The sequence below is a fragment of the Pipistrellus hanaki genome, assembly GCF_964339955.1.
Source record: "Pipistrellus hanaki genome assembly, chromosome: 1".
In the NCBI taxonomy this organism is placed as follows: domain Eukaryota; kingdom Metazoa; phylum Chordata; class Mammalia; order Chiroptera; family Vespertilionidae; genus Pipistrellus; species Pipistrellus hanaki.
The window spans coordinates 111,581,442-111,598,117 of NC_140503.1; the positions used below are offsets into that span (position 1 = coordinate 111,581,442).

Genomic DNA, 16,676 nt, shown 5'->3' on the forward strand with positions numbered 1-16,676 from the left:
ACTGAAATAAAACAAAACCATGTCTAACATTAAACAACTAAAGGTATGCAAAGGCGCTAATCAGTGATAATTTAAAATGATGTGATTGTGTGTGTGATTTATTTAAAATGTGGTTTTGCATATTTAGTGCTGTAATCCATATGTCATACTATTGTATTAAAATACTTAATGTCTGTTATACTTAACCAGAATATATTATAGGTGATCTATTATAATAGCCTTCTTCACCATACTGTAATAATCTCAGAGGAAGGACACCATCCATTATGTATCTTCAAATATAGCTTCTAGAATAATAATAAAAATGTTTATAGTTTTACGAATTCTTTTTAATTTACCTAGAATTTTAGCTCAATAATTAAGCCTCTATTGTATACTATATAATTTGGTTTTGCTTAAAATTTTAATTAGCATGGATTTAATTATACATTGGTATACATAAATTAATTGAAACATAAGAATTCAATATACATGAAGAAATATAAGGGAAATAGAGTTAATTCACTTTCTGTTTAGTTAATACAGAGATTGGATGAAAGGGAATTTGTATTTACAAAATGGTTTAATGTTTCTATTTTGCTTTAGATGTGGCAAAGGAGATTCAAAGCATAATAAGGAATAATATGGCTGTCCATTTTTTCTTTCTTTTGTTTTTAAAGAGAATAAAAGTGATTTGAACAAAATATAGCCCTATGCAGAATGATTCTGTCCAACTAAAATTGCTTTATGTCATAATCAAATTTAACAAATATTTGTGACATAGGATTAGACTTTTTCAAAGTGAGTTCTTAATGGGGAATAGCAGCTTAACTTTTTTTATTTTTTTTTAATTTATTTTATTGATTTTTTACAGAGAGGAAGGGAGAGAGATAGAGAGCTAGAAACGTCGATGAGAGAGAAACATCAACCAGCTGCCTCTTGTACACCCCCTACCGGGGATGTGCCCGCAACCAAGGTACATGCCCTTGACCGGAATCGAACCCGGGACCCTTCAGTCCGCAGACCGACGCTCTACCACTGAGCCAAACCGGCTTCGGCAGCAGCTTAACTTTTATATAATCATTTTATCTAAATCTCCATCTTTGTACTCATAGAACTGAAGAAGAGTAAGCACAGTACATTGCCAGGAGCTATAGAATTAAACATTTGCCAGAGTAATCTTCAAAATAAACCACCATTAAGCTTCCCAGATGACCAAATAAAGAATACTGTTCAAAATGGGGAAGAATATGACTTACCTAATCAGGTAAGCTTTTACTGAATACTGTACAGTCGTGATATGATACTACCGAAAAGGTTCGACACCAAATGAGAAATCATGAGTTCTCTTTGTTAAATATTGCTTTTTATTAGTTTAGGGATAGTAGGTAAATGTCTTGATATTTATTTTCCTAGTGTCTCACTGGAAAAGTGCAGGCAAGAATAACAAAGTTTTTAGCTATAGAGTAAGGTTTAAATAGAGGAAAGGAGGGAGGGAGAGAGATTGGGTGGGGGGGGGGGGGCGTGCACACACGTGCGCATGCACATGCACATTTTAAATGATAGTACTAAATTAGTAAAGAAGATGTGAGAATGTGGTTACCCACGTGGTGCTTCCAAAGCTTAAGCTTTGAATACCTCTGCTAATAAGATTTCTATAAGCTACCTAGAAATTTGTGTTCTTGAGTCATACTGTGAAAATGCTTGCAGTCATGTTTATAGGTAGTACTTGTTATAGTAAAAGTTATCTTTTGATTTTGAAGGAATTGATTGGAAAAAGGGAATATAAGAAGTTATCTTCAAAAAAACCCCAAAATTGTGAAAGAATAAATAAAGAGAAAATTAAAAGTCAGAAGCAAGGTAATATATCCTTATTATTGTTTTATTTTGTAACTAGAGGTCCGGTGCACAAATTTGTGCACAGATGGGGTCTGATCGCCCCACTCGAATTGGGGCCCATCGGGCTGGGCTGGCAGGGAGAAGGGACATGGGAGGTTGGCCAGCTGGGCCGCCCTTGGTCAAACTCCCAATCAATGGGACAATTTGCATATTAGCCCTTTATTATATAGGATAAGTAGAAAGTTAATATTTGACATTTCTTAACATATTATAAGTGATTTCAGCCAAAACCGGTTTGGCTCAGTGGATAGAGCATCGGCCTGCGGACTGAACGGTCCTAGGTTCGATTCTGGTCAAGGGCATGTATCTAGGGGTTGTGCAAGAGGCAGCTGATGATGATTCTCTCTCATCGATGTTTCTAACTCTGTATATCTCTCTCTTCCTCTCTGTAAAAAATCAGTAAAATATATATATATATTTTAAAAAGTGATTTCATAAATTTCCAAATCTAAAATGATAGACTGTTTTAATGCTTATTAAATATTAGTTATCTTTTTACAGAAGATGATTTACAAAATGAAATAATTCATTGCTTTAAATATACATTCACTTACAGGTTTGCTTTCTTTAATCAAGGTAGCTTTAAATAATTTTTTAAATCATGAAATATGTTATTAAAATGTTTCTAGTAATGTTTAAAGACAATATTTTTATTAAATTGTTAATAAGCCATAATTTAGTTTTATGTAAGTGTGGATTTTTCAAAATGATTTCATTGAAATTCTGCATACCTGAATATATAGGACCTTTTCTCTATGCATTAGGGAGTTTAAAACTTAATGTTTAATTGAATCTATAAGCTTAATAGCGTGTGTTTTTTTTCTATTTTATTGCTTATAAGTGAAAAATGAAAGTGGAGAACATTTATAAGTGTGTAAAAAAAAATAGACTGAAGAGCAATAATACTACTTACCAAATTTGTATGACATAAAAATATCCAGAATAGCCTGGATCTTTATTCAGGTTATTTAATGAAATCAATAAAAAAAATTTTGCTCAAAATTAGAAAGTTTAAAATTTTTAAATTGCCAATTGAACATTTGAATCACATTTGTAATAAGGAATTAGAAGAAAACACTTAGCTCATAATGTAAAAATATATAATTCCATTGAGAAGTGTTGTGGAAACTTTCTTGATTTTGATTAGTACTATTTCATGAATTATAATTTAGAAGTTTCTTTTCTTTTTGTCATTCATCTTTTAAATGTCACATAATGTGTGTAGGTTGTTGGCAGTGTGACACTGTGATGATTGGTGTTATAATTTACAGTTTATATCTATTTATAATTATAGCTGGATAATTAAAGTTAGAAACTAAATTAGTTTAGCTTCTGGTTTCTTAAGTTTTAGAGTTGAGAATTTCATATAATTTGTTTTCTTTAAGTAGTGACATGGTATAATAAAACTCAATTCTGTTTTGGTTGTTTCCCCATGATGATTCATAGAGTTTTTGGGGATTCAGCAAAAGATTGCCTTGATGGCTACAATTAGGGATGAATGAGAATGAGGCTGTGCAAGTGGAGTTTCATGTTCTTTTAATTCCCTTCTTCAGTAACATACCTTCTATTTCATATGTTACATAACTAGTAAGGTTTTAGCAACCCAACAAATATTTATCTAGCTTCTACTACATATGTGACTGAACTAACTCCAGTAAAATGAAGATAATTCACAAATGAAGACAAAATTACTAGGTATACTTTCAGACTAGTTGAAAGATAAGACAAGTGTAATTATATGCAGGGCACATTGCCAAACATGGCATTATTTTAAAATATTCTGGAAATTTGAAAGAGCTTTCATTCAGTTGAGGAAATCAAGACAAAGTTTGTAGACTAGGTAGGCTGGAGTATAAGATTGAAGCAGGTAGTGATTTGGTTTGTAAATGAGTGAAAGAAATTTTCCAAGTAGAGAAAATTTGAGAAACAGTGCTCTCATATACATAGAATATGGTTCAGACTTGAATGCACGAGTGAACTGTATTAAAGGCCAGATAGAGGAGCTTATTTGCACACTAAATATATCATGAAAAGTCCTGGACAAATTGGTATTAAGAAATAGTATGTTTACAATTGAAAGGACAGTGATCTAATCAGACTGGTGTTTCAGCAAGATTAATATGATAGTGGAGTTTGTGGTGGGAAAAAAATATATTTTATTTGTGAAAACAGTTTTTTAAATTTTGTAGCTAATTTGAGATTTTGATCTTTGGTTTTATCTTATGAAATTAAAGAGCATTCCGAAGAATCGAAGGTATCCATTGATATTATCATCTCAGGGAAATCACCTTTGTTAGACGAAGAAAGAAAATATGTGGCTACTAATCAGAAGGAAGTCAGTGTTGTATTAACACCACTTACATCTAAAAATGTGATAAAGCAAAAATGCATGAAGTATAATGTGTCCCCTGCTGCCATTAAAGCAGTATCAGATTTTCTGGTGCCAGCGCATCAAAAAGAAAGTGAATCAGACTTAAATGAAACTACATGTCCAATTAGTAAGCCCAGAAAGACTTTCAAAGATACATTTGAGTGTGACGTGGATCATACAAGCATAAACAAGGAAGATTGCATTGAACGTGATATACTCACTGTCAACCAGAAAATAAAAATACCTAGTTCTAACAAAAAACAAATGGTCACCTCTGACTTTAAGAACAATACAAAGTTATCAACATCAAAGAAAATTGAAAAAAATCAAATAACAAATCAAGATTTGTCTGCTGACAAGAGTGAAACGGGAAAGAAAATTAGAACAAAAGCTGGGGATATTAAAAAAACCACAGCAAGAAATACCAAGGAAACAGTAGTCCACCAGAGAAAAAGCAGAAGGAACATCACTGGAAAAATCTCAGTGACCTCTGAATCTGAAACTGAAGAAAGTGAAACTGAATTTCATACTCTAAAACAGAAAGCTAGATGTTCTGCTGTAATAAATTGTCAGAAATCTGATATTATTAACAAAAAGGGATCTGATCAGACAAAGAGACATTCCTTAGAATGTTTACCTGGTTTAATTCAGGATGAAGAATGGAATGAGAAGGAATTGGAGAAGCTTCATTGGTAAGTAGTTCAATTTGACTCTGAAATATCTTGAGTAGCACAAAATAGTACAAGAACTCCAGCCCTAGCTGGTTTGGCTCACTGGATAGAGCGTCAGTCTGGGGACTGAAGGGTCCCAGGTTTGATTCCGGTCAAGGGCATGTACCTTGTTGCAGGCACATTCCCAGTAGGGAGTGTGCAGGAGGCAGTTGATGGATGCTTCTCTCTCATTGATGTTTCTAACTCTCTATCCCTCTCCCTTCCTCTCTGTAAAAGATCAATAAAAAATATATATATATTTTTTTAAAATAACTCCAATGAAGGGGTGATTTAATAATTTCTGATCTTTAAAATGGAATGTGTCATCCAAAAGCACATAAAGAAAAATTAGAATTTATACAGAGAAAGAAGGGAAAATATAAATAACTGCCATCTACATGTTTGTTTTAATTGATTTCTGAGAGGAAGGGAGAGTGAGAGAGAAATATCAGTGATGGGAGAGAATCATTGATTGGCTGCCTCCTGCATGCCCCACACTGTGGAACAAGATTGCAACCCAGGCACATGCCCTGACTGGGAATCCAACTGTGACCTCCTGATTCATAGGTTGGCACTCAACATGGAGACCTATTGGCTGGTCTTCCCCGCCCCCCCATTCACAGAAAAGAAAATAGCCCCAGAAATTAGGTGATTTTTCCTAGGTTGCATAATTAATGCTGCTGATAACTGGATTTGGCTACATGGATTTAATAAGCAATATCAGTAACCTAGTAGTATTAGAAGTCAGATCATAGTTGAGCAATGAAGAGTGAATGGTATAATAAAGACGACTTAGAGGGACAGCACAAGAAGTTTGGCAATGGTGGGAATAGAAAATCATAGGTAATAGAGTGTGAAGAGAAGGGAATACGTGTGTTTGGTTGCTTGCTTAATTTGTAATGTGACTCATTGCCAGAGTATGGTGGTTTGCTGATGGAAGTTATCTAATAGAAACAAAGGAAGATGAAAAAGAGAAAGATAACTTAGAAACATGGCATATTCAGTGTTCCACTCCTTTTTGCACCCTCAAACCTTATAACATTTGGAATTTATTTTCAAATCTTTTTTGAAATATTCTTCTGAAGGCATCTCTGAGCCACTGTAGTCTTCCATTTTCAATTGCCTAAATGTTCCCTAACTTCAGACACAGAGGGTAATCTTCATTCTTATTCTCCATAGTTTTTGGGTAGGGTGCTTTCTTGCTTCTCAATGATCTTTTTCTTTCAGAGTTCTAACTTCTTTCTATGCACAGGTACTTCCAAATCTGTATGTTTGGTCCTGAATTCTTATATTTAGATTTGTATTTTCCTTTGCCTACTGAAAATCCCTACATAAGTCTAACCTACTTCTCTAAATATATAAAAAATCAGACTTATTTCCCCTGCCTGTATACTGCCTGACATTCCTATATTTCTGAAAATGTAATTCTTTCAGACAACTAAGTTTAAACTTTTTATTGCTACTGATTTTTAAAAATTTTAATTAGTTCCCAAAGAGCTATAGATCTTTTCATAAGGTCATTTTCCATCTGCACCCTTTTTCTTGAATGTACTCTTCTTCAGATTTTTAATGCCTTTTACCTGAACTATGGAGTAGCCTTATATTTAGACTTCATTCTTTTCATATATGTAATCTGTTTTTATACATCTCCACATTAGTCTTATTGTATAATTGTGGTTCTAACAGCTGAGAAACTTTCATTGCATTCTTACTAATTTTCAAATTATATAGATTCTTCTGCCTTTCGTTGTCAGCATATAATAATAAACTTCAGTTATTATTTCCAGCTGTATTCTCCAATCATTTACATATAATAAAGGTTTCCAACCTTTGCTGTATATATCATCTAAGGAGACTTTTTAATGCTTGATCTGCAGTTCCCAGTGAGGTGGAATAAGCACACTTCACTCTAGCTTCTACTGCACAGTTATAAAAACAAGACAATGTATACAGCAGCTTTTTGTTGATTCAGAAAGGTAATTAGTAACAGGTCAATTGAGGAAGATTAAAATTTAAGTACTACCAAACTGGCTGTGAATTTTTAGTTTTCCCTCTGGTATCATCCAAGCTAAACTCAAGGCTAACTAAACAGGAAATGAGCACTAGAGCATGACAGAGTTAGAGAAGCTATCCAGTTCTGACTTGAGCAGGAAAAGGGATTACTAATGCTCAGACCGTTAGAGGAAATGCTCCAGTTCTCTTTTTCTCCCTTCTCATATCCAGTTCCATGCTGTCCTGCAGGGATGAAAATCAGTGCAGCAAGTGGGGCCCATATACACCTACACTCTGAAAGTGGGGAGCCTTCCTCTCCCTTAAGAGAAGTAGCACTCTCAAGAGGGTGGGCTGTTGTGTTTTTCTCATTCTGTCCTTTGTTGTTTCTGGAGAAAGATGCAGTTCAACTTTGCAGCAAAGCCAGGTAACTAAAGCCTCAATTTCTGCCAGAGAAACAAAAGGAGGAACCCAAAATTACAGAGAGGAAGAAGCTAACTAAAAACCTGATAAAGCTGTTTATGAACTTTGGGGTTCACCCCTGATTAATCAAGAGTGGCTATACTAATACCTGTGAAAGATTTGTAGAAGAAAATTATGAAAGAGAAAAAAGTACTTTTCAAAATGATAAAAGTGTCAGTTCACCAGAAGGCTTAACAAATCCTAATTGTGCATGCACCTAACAACAAACCTCAAAATATATGAATCAAAATCTGTCACAGGAAAGGACAGAACTGAAAAGATAAGCAAATCCACAATTTTAGTGGTAGACTTCAGTGTTCTTTAGAACTAGTATATAGGAAATTATCACAGGTATAAAAGAACTGAATGACCATCAACCAACTATTTAATGGGCATTTATGGAACAATCCATCCAGTAATGCAGGAATGTGTTTATTCCAAAGGTTTCTGTCTAGAGCATTCAAGACAGAACATCATGTTTAAATAAAACAAATCTTAAACTTAAAATAAGTCATTCAAATGGTGTTTTATGACCATAATTGAATTAAATAACAAATCAGTGAAAGACAATAAGAATTTTTCCAAGTGGTTGAAAATTTAACACACTGTAAAAGTCCATAGAACAAAGTAAAGGTTTCAAGGGAACAAGGAAACTGAACAAAAATTAAAATATTCAGAATTTGTAGTGTAAACCCAGAAATTCATAACTTTATGAGGTGGTTTTACTGAGCTAATCTCTTCCTGATTTCTGCATAAATTAATTGTGGCACATTCTTTTTTTTTCTTTTTTTCAGAGAAGAAGGAAGAGGGGGGGAGAGGTAGAAACATCAATAATTAGATAATATCATTGATCAGCTGCCTCCTGCACACCCCACACTGGTGAGCCTGCAACCTGAGCATATGCCCTGATCAGGAATCTAACCATGACCTCCTGGTTCATAGGTTGACGCTGAACCCACTGAGCCATGGCACTGGGCAGTTGTGGCACATTCTTGATAAATGGACTATTAAGTAATAAGTTGGAAGAACTATTGATACTTGTAACAACTTTAATGAATTTCAGAGGCATTATGCTGAATGAAAAGAGCCAGCTCAAATGGCTATATGCTATATGCTTCCATTCACTTCATATGAAATCTTGGAAGAGACAACTAAAAAGAAAATAGATTAGCTGGGCCAGTGTTGCTCAGTGGTTAAGTGTCAACCTATGAACCAGGAGGTAATGTTTTGATTCCCAGTCAGGGCTTGTGCCCAGGTTGTGGGCTTGATCCCCAGTGTAGGAGGCAACCAATCAATGATCCTCTCTAATCATTGATGTTTTTATCTCCCTCTCTTCCTCTTTGAAATCAATAAAATATTTTAAAAGAAATAAAGTAGATCAGGGATTGGCAGTGTTATAGCGGTGGATGACAACAATAGGATAGGTAGCATGGGGATTTTTTTTCAGAGCTCTGACCTGCAGGCATTCCTTTTGAAATTTGCCATATTATAAATATGAATTATTTTTCATTCCTTAACCCTATATCTTGTTTCCTCATCTTCATTTCTTTGCTAGTGTAGTTGCCTTAATTTTACCTTTTTTAAAAATACATATATTTTATTGATTTTTTACAGAGAAGAAGAGAGAGGGATAGAGAGTTAGAAACATAGATGAGTGAGAATCATCCATCAGCTGCCTCTTGCACACCCCCTACTGGGGATGCGCCCGCAACCAACCGTACATGCCCTTGACCAGAATCGAACCCGGGACCTTTCAGTCCTCAGGCCAACGCTCTATCCATTGAGCCAAATCGGTTTCAGCTAATTTTACCTTTTATTTTATTATTTTTTTAATGTATTTTATTGATTTTTTTACAGAGAGGAAGAGAGAGAGATAGAGAGCTAGAAACATTGATGAGAGGAAGAGAAAGGGATAGAGAGCTAGAAACATCAATGAGAGAGAAACATCGACCAGCTGCCTTCTGCACACCCCCTACTGGGGATGTGCCCACAACAAATGTACATGCCCTTGACCAGAATTGAACCTGGGACCTTCTATCCACTGAGCCAAACAGATCTTGGCTTCATCTGTTTTTGTTTTTGTTTTTTAAATAAATTTTTATTGTTCATATTGTTACAAATGTTCCTCCCCCCCCCCCCTTCTCACCCCACCCTCTGCCTTTTCCCCACCCCCCATTGTCCTCATCCATAGGTGCACAGTTTATGTTCAGTCTCTTCCTACATCCCCCTCTCCCCTTTTCCCCAAGAATCATCAGTTCACTCCCCTTCCATACCTCTGATTCTATTATATTCAACAGTTAATATTGTTCCTCAGATTTTTTTTTTAGTTTCCTTGGTTTTTAGATTCACTTGTTGACAGTTACGTATTTGTTGTTCATAATTTTTATCTTTATTTACTTTCTCTTCTGAAAGAACCCCCTTCAGCAATTTATATAATTCTGGTTTGGTGGTGATAAACTCCTTTAGCTTTTTTTTATTAGTGAAGCTCTTTATCTGACCTTTGAATCTGAGTGATAGCTTTGCTGGATAGATTATCTTTGGCTGTAGGTTCTTACTATTCATCACCTTGAATATTTCTTGCTATTCCCGTCTGGCCTGCATGGTTTCTGTTGAGAAATCAGCTGACAATCGTATAGGTGCTCCTTTATAGGTAACTACCTGCTTAGCTCTTGCTGCTTTTAATATTCTCTCTTTGTCTTTTGCTCTTGGAATCTTAATTATGATTTGTCTTGGTGTGGTCCTCTTTGGATTCCTTTTGTTTGGAGTTCTGTGTGCTTCCTGGACTTGTAAGTCCAATTCTTTCACCAGGTGGGGGAAGTTTTCTGTCACTATTTCTTTCAGTATGTTTTCAATATCTTGCTCTCTCTCATCTTCTGGGACCCCCATAATTCTGATGTTGGATCGTTTGAAGTTGTCCCAGAGGTTTCTTACATTATCTTCAACTTTCTGGATTCTCTTGCCTTCTAGCTTCTGCAGAGGAGTGTCTTCTGGCTCATTATGTTCCAAATCTTTGACTTGATTCTTGCGATCTTCTATTCTGTTTTTAGGATTCTGTATAATATTTTTTATTTCAGACAATGTATTCTTTATTTCTTGTTGATCCCTTTTCATATCCTCATAGGTCTCATTTATTTTATCGGCCTTTTCTAGGAAACTCTTGAAAAACCTTATAAGTGTGGTTTTGAATTCTATATCCAGTCGCTTTTTGTCCTCCATTTCTTTCGTTTGTAATCTATTTGGTTTAGGCATTTTCGCAGGCAGCTTTCCTGATGGGGCGGGGTTTCAGGGTGGAGCCTACAGCTTTGGCTTCCGTCAGCCCCGCCCTATGCGACTCCTGAGACTCAGGGTCCTTCAGTACTTGTTGCAAGCGCCTCTGAGAGAAAGGTGCCCTCGATTTTCGCCTGCTGCCAAACTGTCTATGCTCTCCCCCAATGAGCCCGGTATTAGGGTTCAGTTCAGTTGGTAGTGGGATTGGAGGTGGCGTTCAGAGCAGTCTGGAGCCCCTGTCTCCTTCCCACCGGGGCAATCCCGCGGCACAGCTGGCCGGCCCTTCTCTGCGCGCAATGTGCGCGCCTCCGGGACCTCCTTTCGCCGCTCCCCAGGGTTCCGCCTTACAGCCCAGCTCCCTATGGATGAGCCTGGGTCCCCAGGGTCTGGCCTAGAATTGGGGTTCAGAGCAGTTGGAGCTCAGCCCAGTACAGTCGGAGTTTTTCTCTCCTTCCCGCTTGGGAACGCCAGCCAGGCACTCAGCCTCCCTCCTCTCCGGCTCCGTCCTCTCCGCGTACACCGCGTGTCTCCGTACCTTGGGCTTTTACAGCTCCTCTGGCTTCTGGTTTTCTCCTTGCTTATTGTTGTAGAATTTCCAGTCAGTCGATTTTCCTGTAGTTCTGGGTAATGTCCATTTTATATTTTAGTTGTATTTTATTGAAATTGTTGTGTGTGGCTGCGGCTAGTTGCCTACTCGAGCAGCCATCTTGGATTCTCCTTCATCTGTTTTTTATCCATCAGATTTTATAGCATCTCTTCATTGTAACCTTCCCTTGTCATCATCCATTTCTACCACTCACTCAGTAATGATGCCTCTTTCTAAAAAATGCGAAGTATTGCCACTACAGACGTATTAAATTGAAATCTTCAGGGATAGAGTCTATCAATCTGTTTATTATACTTGTCTGCTTATTTGCTTGCTTATTACATTTTTTGCTATAAGCTCAAATATCTTTGTTTTTCTTTGTTTTTCTTTTTTTTTTTTGGTGTGTGTGTGTGTGTGTGTGTGTGAGTGTGTGTGTGTGTGTTTTAGAGAGAGAAATGTTGATCAATCAGCTGCCTCCTGTACCCAGATCAAAACTCCAGCCTGGCATCGAACCCACCAGGTTTTGATGTACAGGATGACACTCCAGTCAATTGAGCCACAATGGCCAGGGCACTCCTCAAGTGATTATTACTTGCAGCCAACTGGTTTGTATGCTACATCATGCTTACAAACTAGTAGGATAGACAGATAGTTAGCAAATGACAACCGTAATCACTGTAAGAAATTTATAAGAACGTGTATCAGAGAAATCTGACTTGGCTCAGGCAGATACCTGAACTAAGCACTAAAGGATAAACAAGAATTATTTAAGCCCAACATTTATGATAAGTACATTTTAAATAGAACAGTGTGTAAAAATAGAAATGAAGAGCATAATGAGAAATACTAAAAAGCCAAAATGACTAGAGTATAAAAAGTGAGGGAAGAATAGTACAGGATGAGACTAGATAGGCAAGGAACAATGGAAGTTATATTAAACTAGTGGCCCCGTGCACACAATTCGTGTGCTTGGGGGGTGGCGTCCCTCTCACAGTCTGGGAGCCCTCCAGGGGTGTCCGACTGATGAGGAGGCGGGAGACACTCCCTGTGGGAGCACACTGGGCCCTGGTAGGGGGGTGAGGGGACTCCTGCTCTTAGTGACTGCCCCCTTGTGGTCAGTGCATGTCATAGGAACTGGTCATTCCTCCCTTCAGTCAATTTGCATATTAGCCTTTTATTATGTAGGATATTTTGGTTATTATGTTAAGAATAATGAAGTGAGTTGTAAGTAGGACTGGAGTGATATGATTAAATTTGCCTTTTAAAATTGTGTGGGAAAGCACATTAGTTTCTTGTTAAATGCATTCAGTGTTTTTTTTATTATGATAAAAGAGCCCTTTTAGGCAACTTCATACTTGAAAACTACCTATGTACACAAATAGGGAAGCTAGAACTTTCTAATCTTTTTTAGTGGTTAATTATGCAAAATAGTAGATAATTCATTAACAGTGTTTAATAACTATAAATATTCTCCTTTTATGCATGGAGTGAAGATTTGAAGAGTCTTCTGTGGTCATTTGGTACCTGTTCACAAGAGCTGATTTCTACAAATCATTTAATAGTCATTTAAAAAATAAAGAAATTTAGCATTCACTGATGTTTCCCAGTGGTTACAATGTTGGCCCACCCATCAAAGCACTCAGGTTCAATGCCCGGTCAAGGGGATGTTATGTGGGTTGTAGGTTGGATCCCCAGCCCCTGTCAGGATGCATACAGGAGGCAACCAATCGATATGTCTCACATCAATATTTCTCTCTCTTGTCTCCCTCACTTCCCTCCATCCCTTCCACTCACTTTAAAAATCATTAGGAAAAATATCTTCCAGCGAGGATTAACAAACACCACAATATTAAAGAAATTTATTAAAAACAGTAATACTTTAAACTCATCACTGCCTAATTATTTCAGTACAGTTTCTTATTATATAGTAGAAGCCCAGTGCATGAAACTTTATGCACTCGGGTGGGGGTGTGTGAGGCGTCTCTCAGTTTGGCTTGCACCCTCTCACAATTCAGGACCTCTTGGATAGGGTCCCTAGGCCTGGCCTGAGATCAGGGCTTTCCTTCCCAGGGCTGCAGGAAGCTGGCCCCACTCCCGTCACAGCCACTGCTTGCCATCTGTGCAGTGCTGCTCCCCCTCCTTTGCCACTGGTGGCCTCCCTCTGCAATCAACAGGCTGGGGTGCAATGGCTTGGCTGGCCTGGGCCTCCTGTTTCTTTGCTGGGGGGTGGGGCCAGCCCTGCCAGGGGTCGTTTGCCTACCTATTCTCCCCTAACCACTTGCCTGCCTGCCTGATCACCCCTAACCACCGGCCTGCATACCTAATCTCCCCTAACCACTTGCCTGCCTACCAATCACCCCTAACTGCTGGTCTACCTACCTGATCACCCCTAACCACTCTGCCTGCTTGCCCCTAATACTTAGTTGGGTACGGGGCCAGCCTGGCGACGGGCCATCTGCCTACCTGATCTCCCCTAACTGCTTGCCTGCCTATCTGATCACCCCTAACCTCTGGTCTGCCTACCTGATCACCCCTAACCTCTCTGCTTGCCTGCCGATTGCCCCTTACCACTTGCTTGGGGGCAGTGCTAGCACTGACTTCCCGTTGGTCAGCCTCCAGTTGTTACTGGTCGTTACAATCCAGGGTTTTTATATTATTAGGATACCCTAAGGTTCTTTACAGCTATTATAACTGTATGGTAGATATTTTATATTAGGGGTGTCGAACTCAATCAGAGAAGGGGCCAAAATCTAAAATCGAGCCTAAATCGCGGGCCGAATGGTTTACTGAACAGTCATAAACTGACAATGTCATAAACTGACAGCGGAGTGCAGTGATGACAGCGCGGTGCGGGCCACATTGCAAGGCCTGGTGGATTTGGCCCGCGGGCCTTGTGTTTGACATATGTGTTTTATATAATGGTGCGATATGGCATATTTCTCATTCAATGACATCGTGTTGATAAGTTGAAATCAGCCACATTGGGGGTATTTACAATATGGACATTTGCAAATGCAAAGATAGAATTTTTTTAGCCCACATAGCTGGTTGCTAAAAATTTATCAGTACAACACTGCATATATAAAACATGTTCAAAGTGAATGGTGGTGTGGTAATATGGATACCTGGTTCTAAATACTAATTTACAAATGAACTATTAGGATGTAACTCATTTGTTAAATCGGAGAACTATCTTATATTGACTTAGTTCTTTTCTATTTCAATTTTCGTTTCCCTTAAGTATTATATCTAAAATATTCTGTTCTTTAAACTAGTACTATAATGAAAGCAAGCCAAGCACAACATATAACCTAGAATGTATATGAACTCAGAGCTCATCTTTCAATATATTTAGCACCAGAAATATTTGAGCAACAATGTAGAAAATATAGTCATGCTAGAGCCCCCCTCCAGCCCTCCCAAATCAAATCACTGATTTGTTGGACTTGGGAAGAAATATCTTGAGATTGGAGATGATTTTCAGATTAAACAAAATAGAATGCATCTGCTAGATGTCAAATTATGTCGTCATATTTTTAAGCAGTAGAGTAAGTTATTGAGTATAGGGTGTACCTTCTTTCCAGATAGTTAAGTAGAATGATTTTAGTAAAATTCCTTTAGCTCAATAAATATGATTTATTTAGTGGTATGCATTCAGGTTTTGTTTTTTGTTTTTAGTTTTTTAATTTATTATTCTTTAACTGGATTTGGTCTTCCATAGTGCTTTTGCATCTCTTCCCAAGCACAAACCTGGTTTCTGGTCAGATGTTGCTATGGCTGTAGGTTCTCGATCTGCTGAAGAATGCCAGAGAAAATACATGGAAGATCCCCATGGAAATGGATTCCAGAAACATGTCACTAAGAAAAAGCCAGTCAATTCCAAAGGTCAAAAAAATGGTAAAGTTTGTAGTAAATAGTTTTTTCCAAGTTTTCTATATCAACTTATAAATCACTCACTAGATGTATTATATAAATATATATATATACACACTAGAGACCCATTGCAGGAAGATTCCTACAAGAACAGGACTTCCAAGGGCTTCCCTCCCACCACCGACAGGCATCCAGGTCCTGGGCCAGCTTAGCCCAGGCTGGTCGCAGCCACAGAAGGCTGTGGGCAGGCAGTCTCTCCCGGGCCGCATGCTCTGGCACCCGGGATCACAGGGCAGGCGGCCTTTTCATCTCCCGATCCGCAGGTGCCACCGCGGGTACCTGGGATCGCGGGGCGGGCAGCTTGTCCCTCTCCCAGGACTTTCTCCCTGGCTGGTCCCCATTCCTCTCTCCCTAGTGTTCTGTCTGAGCCATTTTGGTGTGATGGTGTGACAACCATTTGCATATCAGCTCTTTATTATAGAGGATATTCAAGTGTCTTATAAATTTTGTTTTGTTTTGAATTTTAGAGAGTGGAAGGGAGTGAGGAAGGGGAGAGAGGGAGATAAGCATCAACTGGTTGCCTCTAACATGTGCCCTGACCTGGTTAAGGGATAGAACCTGCAATGGAGATATGTACCCTCTATCAGGAATTGAATCCAAGACCCTTTGGTCCATGGGCCAATGCTCTAACCACTAAGAAAAACCAGCCAGTGCTATAGATGTTTTCTTAAAACTAGAAAGAACTCCAAAGATCATCTGTTTACTTTGGGAATCTTAGTTAATTCCATCAACATTAGCATTAGCAGCCTTGTGATTTGACTTTGTTCTATCAGCAATTGGATCTACAAATTTCAATATTTGGGTTATTGTTCTAAGGGTCTAATTTAATTTCAGGCCATTTAGGTAGGTCCCTGAGGTAGGTTTTCATTATCAGAATGAATTTAGTTTTCATGGCTTCCAGGAGTGCACACTTCTGCCCAAGGTGTATGCTAGAAAAGTCCTATTCTAAACTGGGGGGTGTGTCCAGTATGCCTGCCATAATTAAAAGAGGCTTATATTTTAGCAAAAACAATAAATTAGTTATCAGTAAGAGTAGTATGGGAGATAGTCCTTCTCACACAACTAAGACCTTTTTAACTGAACCCTGCCTGATCTTACATATATTTTCTTCATGAGCATCTCGTGGGCTAAGGATATTGCACATCTTAGTGCAGAAAGGATCCCTTGTTATAGAAAAAAACATATATTAATAGAGGCTGAATTTACTTAATATGAATACACAGTTTAGATTTTGTCAAGTTTGTTAACTTTAGAGCAGTTACTCTAATGATCAAGTTCTTACCAAATGTTTTGCTGATTCTTAAGGCAAGAGAGGTGATTCAGATGAGAAGCAAGCTATTAAGATAACTGCCAAAGTGGGAACTCTTAAGAGGAAGCAGCAGATGAGGGATTTTCTGGATCAGTTGCCAAAAGATGACCATGATGATTTTTTTAGCACAACACCTTTGAAGAAACAAAAAGTGCTGGTAAGAGTCTTGAA

General features: G+C 37.9%; 1 protein-coding gene across 4 annotated transcripts in view; it reads left to right on the forward strand.

Annotated features, from left to right (window-relative positions):
- Positions 1-16,676, forward strand: part of MIS18BP1 (MIS18 binding protein 1) — a 61,349-nt gene that overhangs the window by 30,183 nt on the left and 14,490 nt on the right. For all 4 annotated transcript variants that reach the window (XM_084884966.1, XM_084884964.1, XM_084884967.1 and 1 more), the window contains 5 exons: positions 1,095-1,246; positions 1,743-1,839; positions 4,113-4,941; positions 14,985-15,160; positions 16,502-16,662. In XM_084884966.1, coding sequence (XP_084741092.1) covers positions 1,095-1,246; positions 1,743-1,839; positions 4,113-4,941; positions 14,985-15,160; positions 16,502-16,662 — 1,415 coding nt within the window. The remainder of the gene's footprint in view (positions 1-1,094; positions 1,247-1,742; positions 1,840-4,112; positions 4,942-14,984; positions 15,161-16,501; positions 16,663-16,676) is intronic.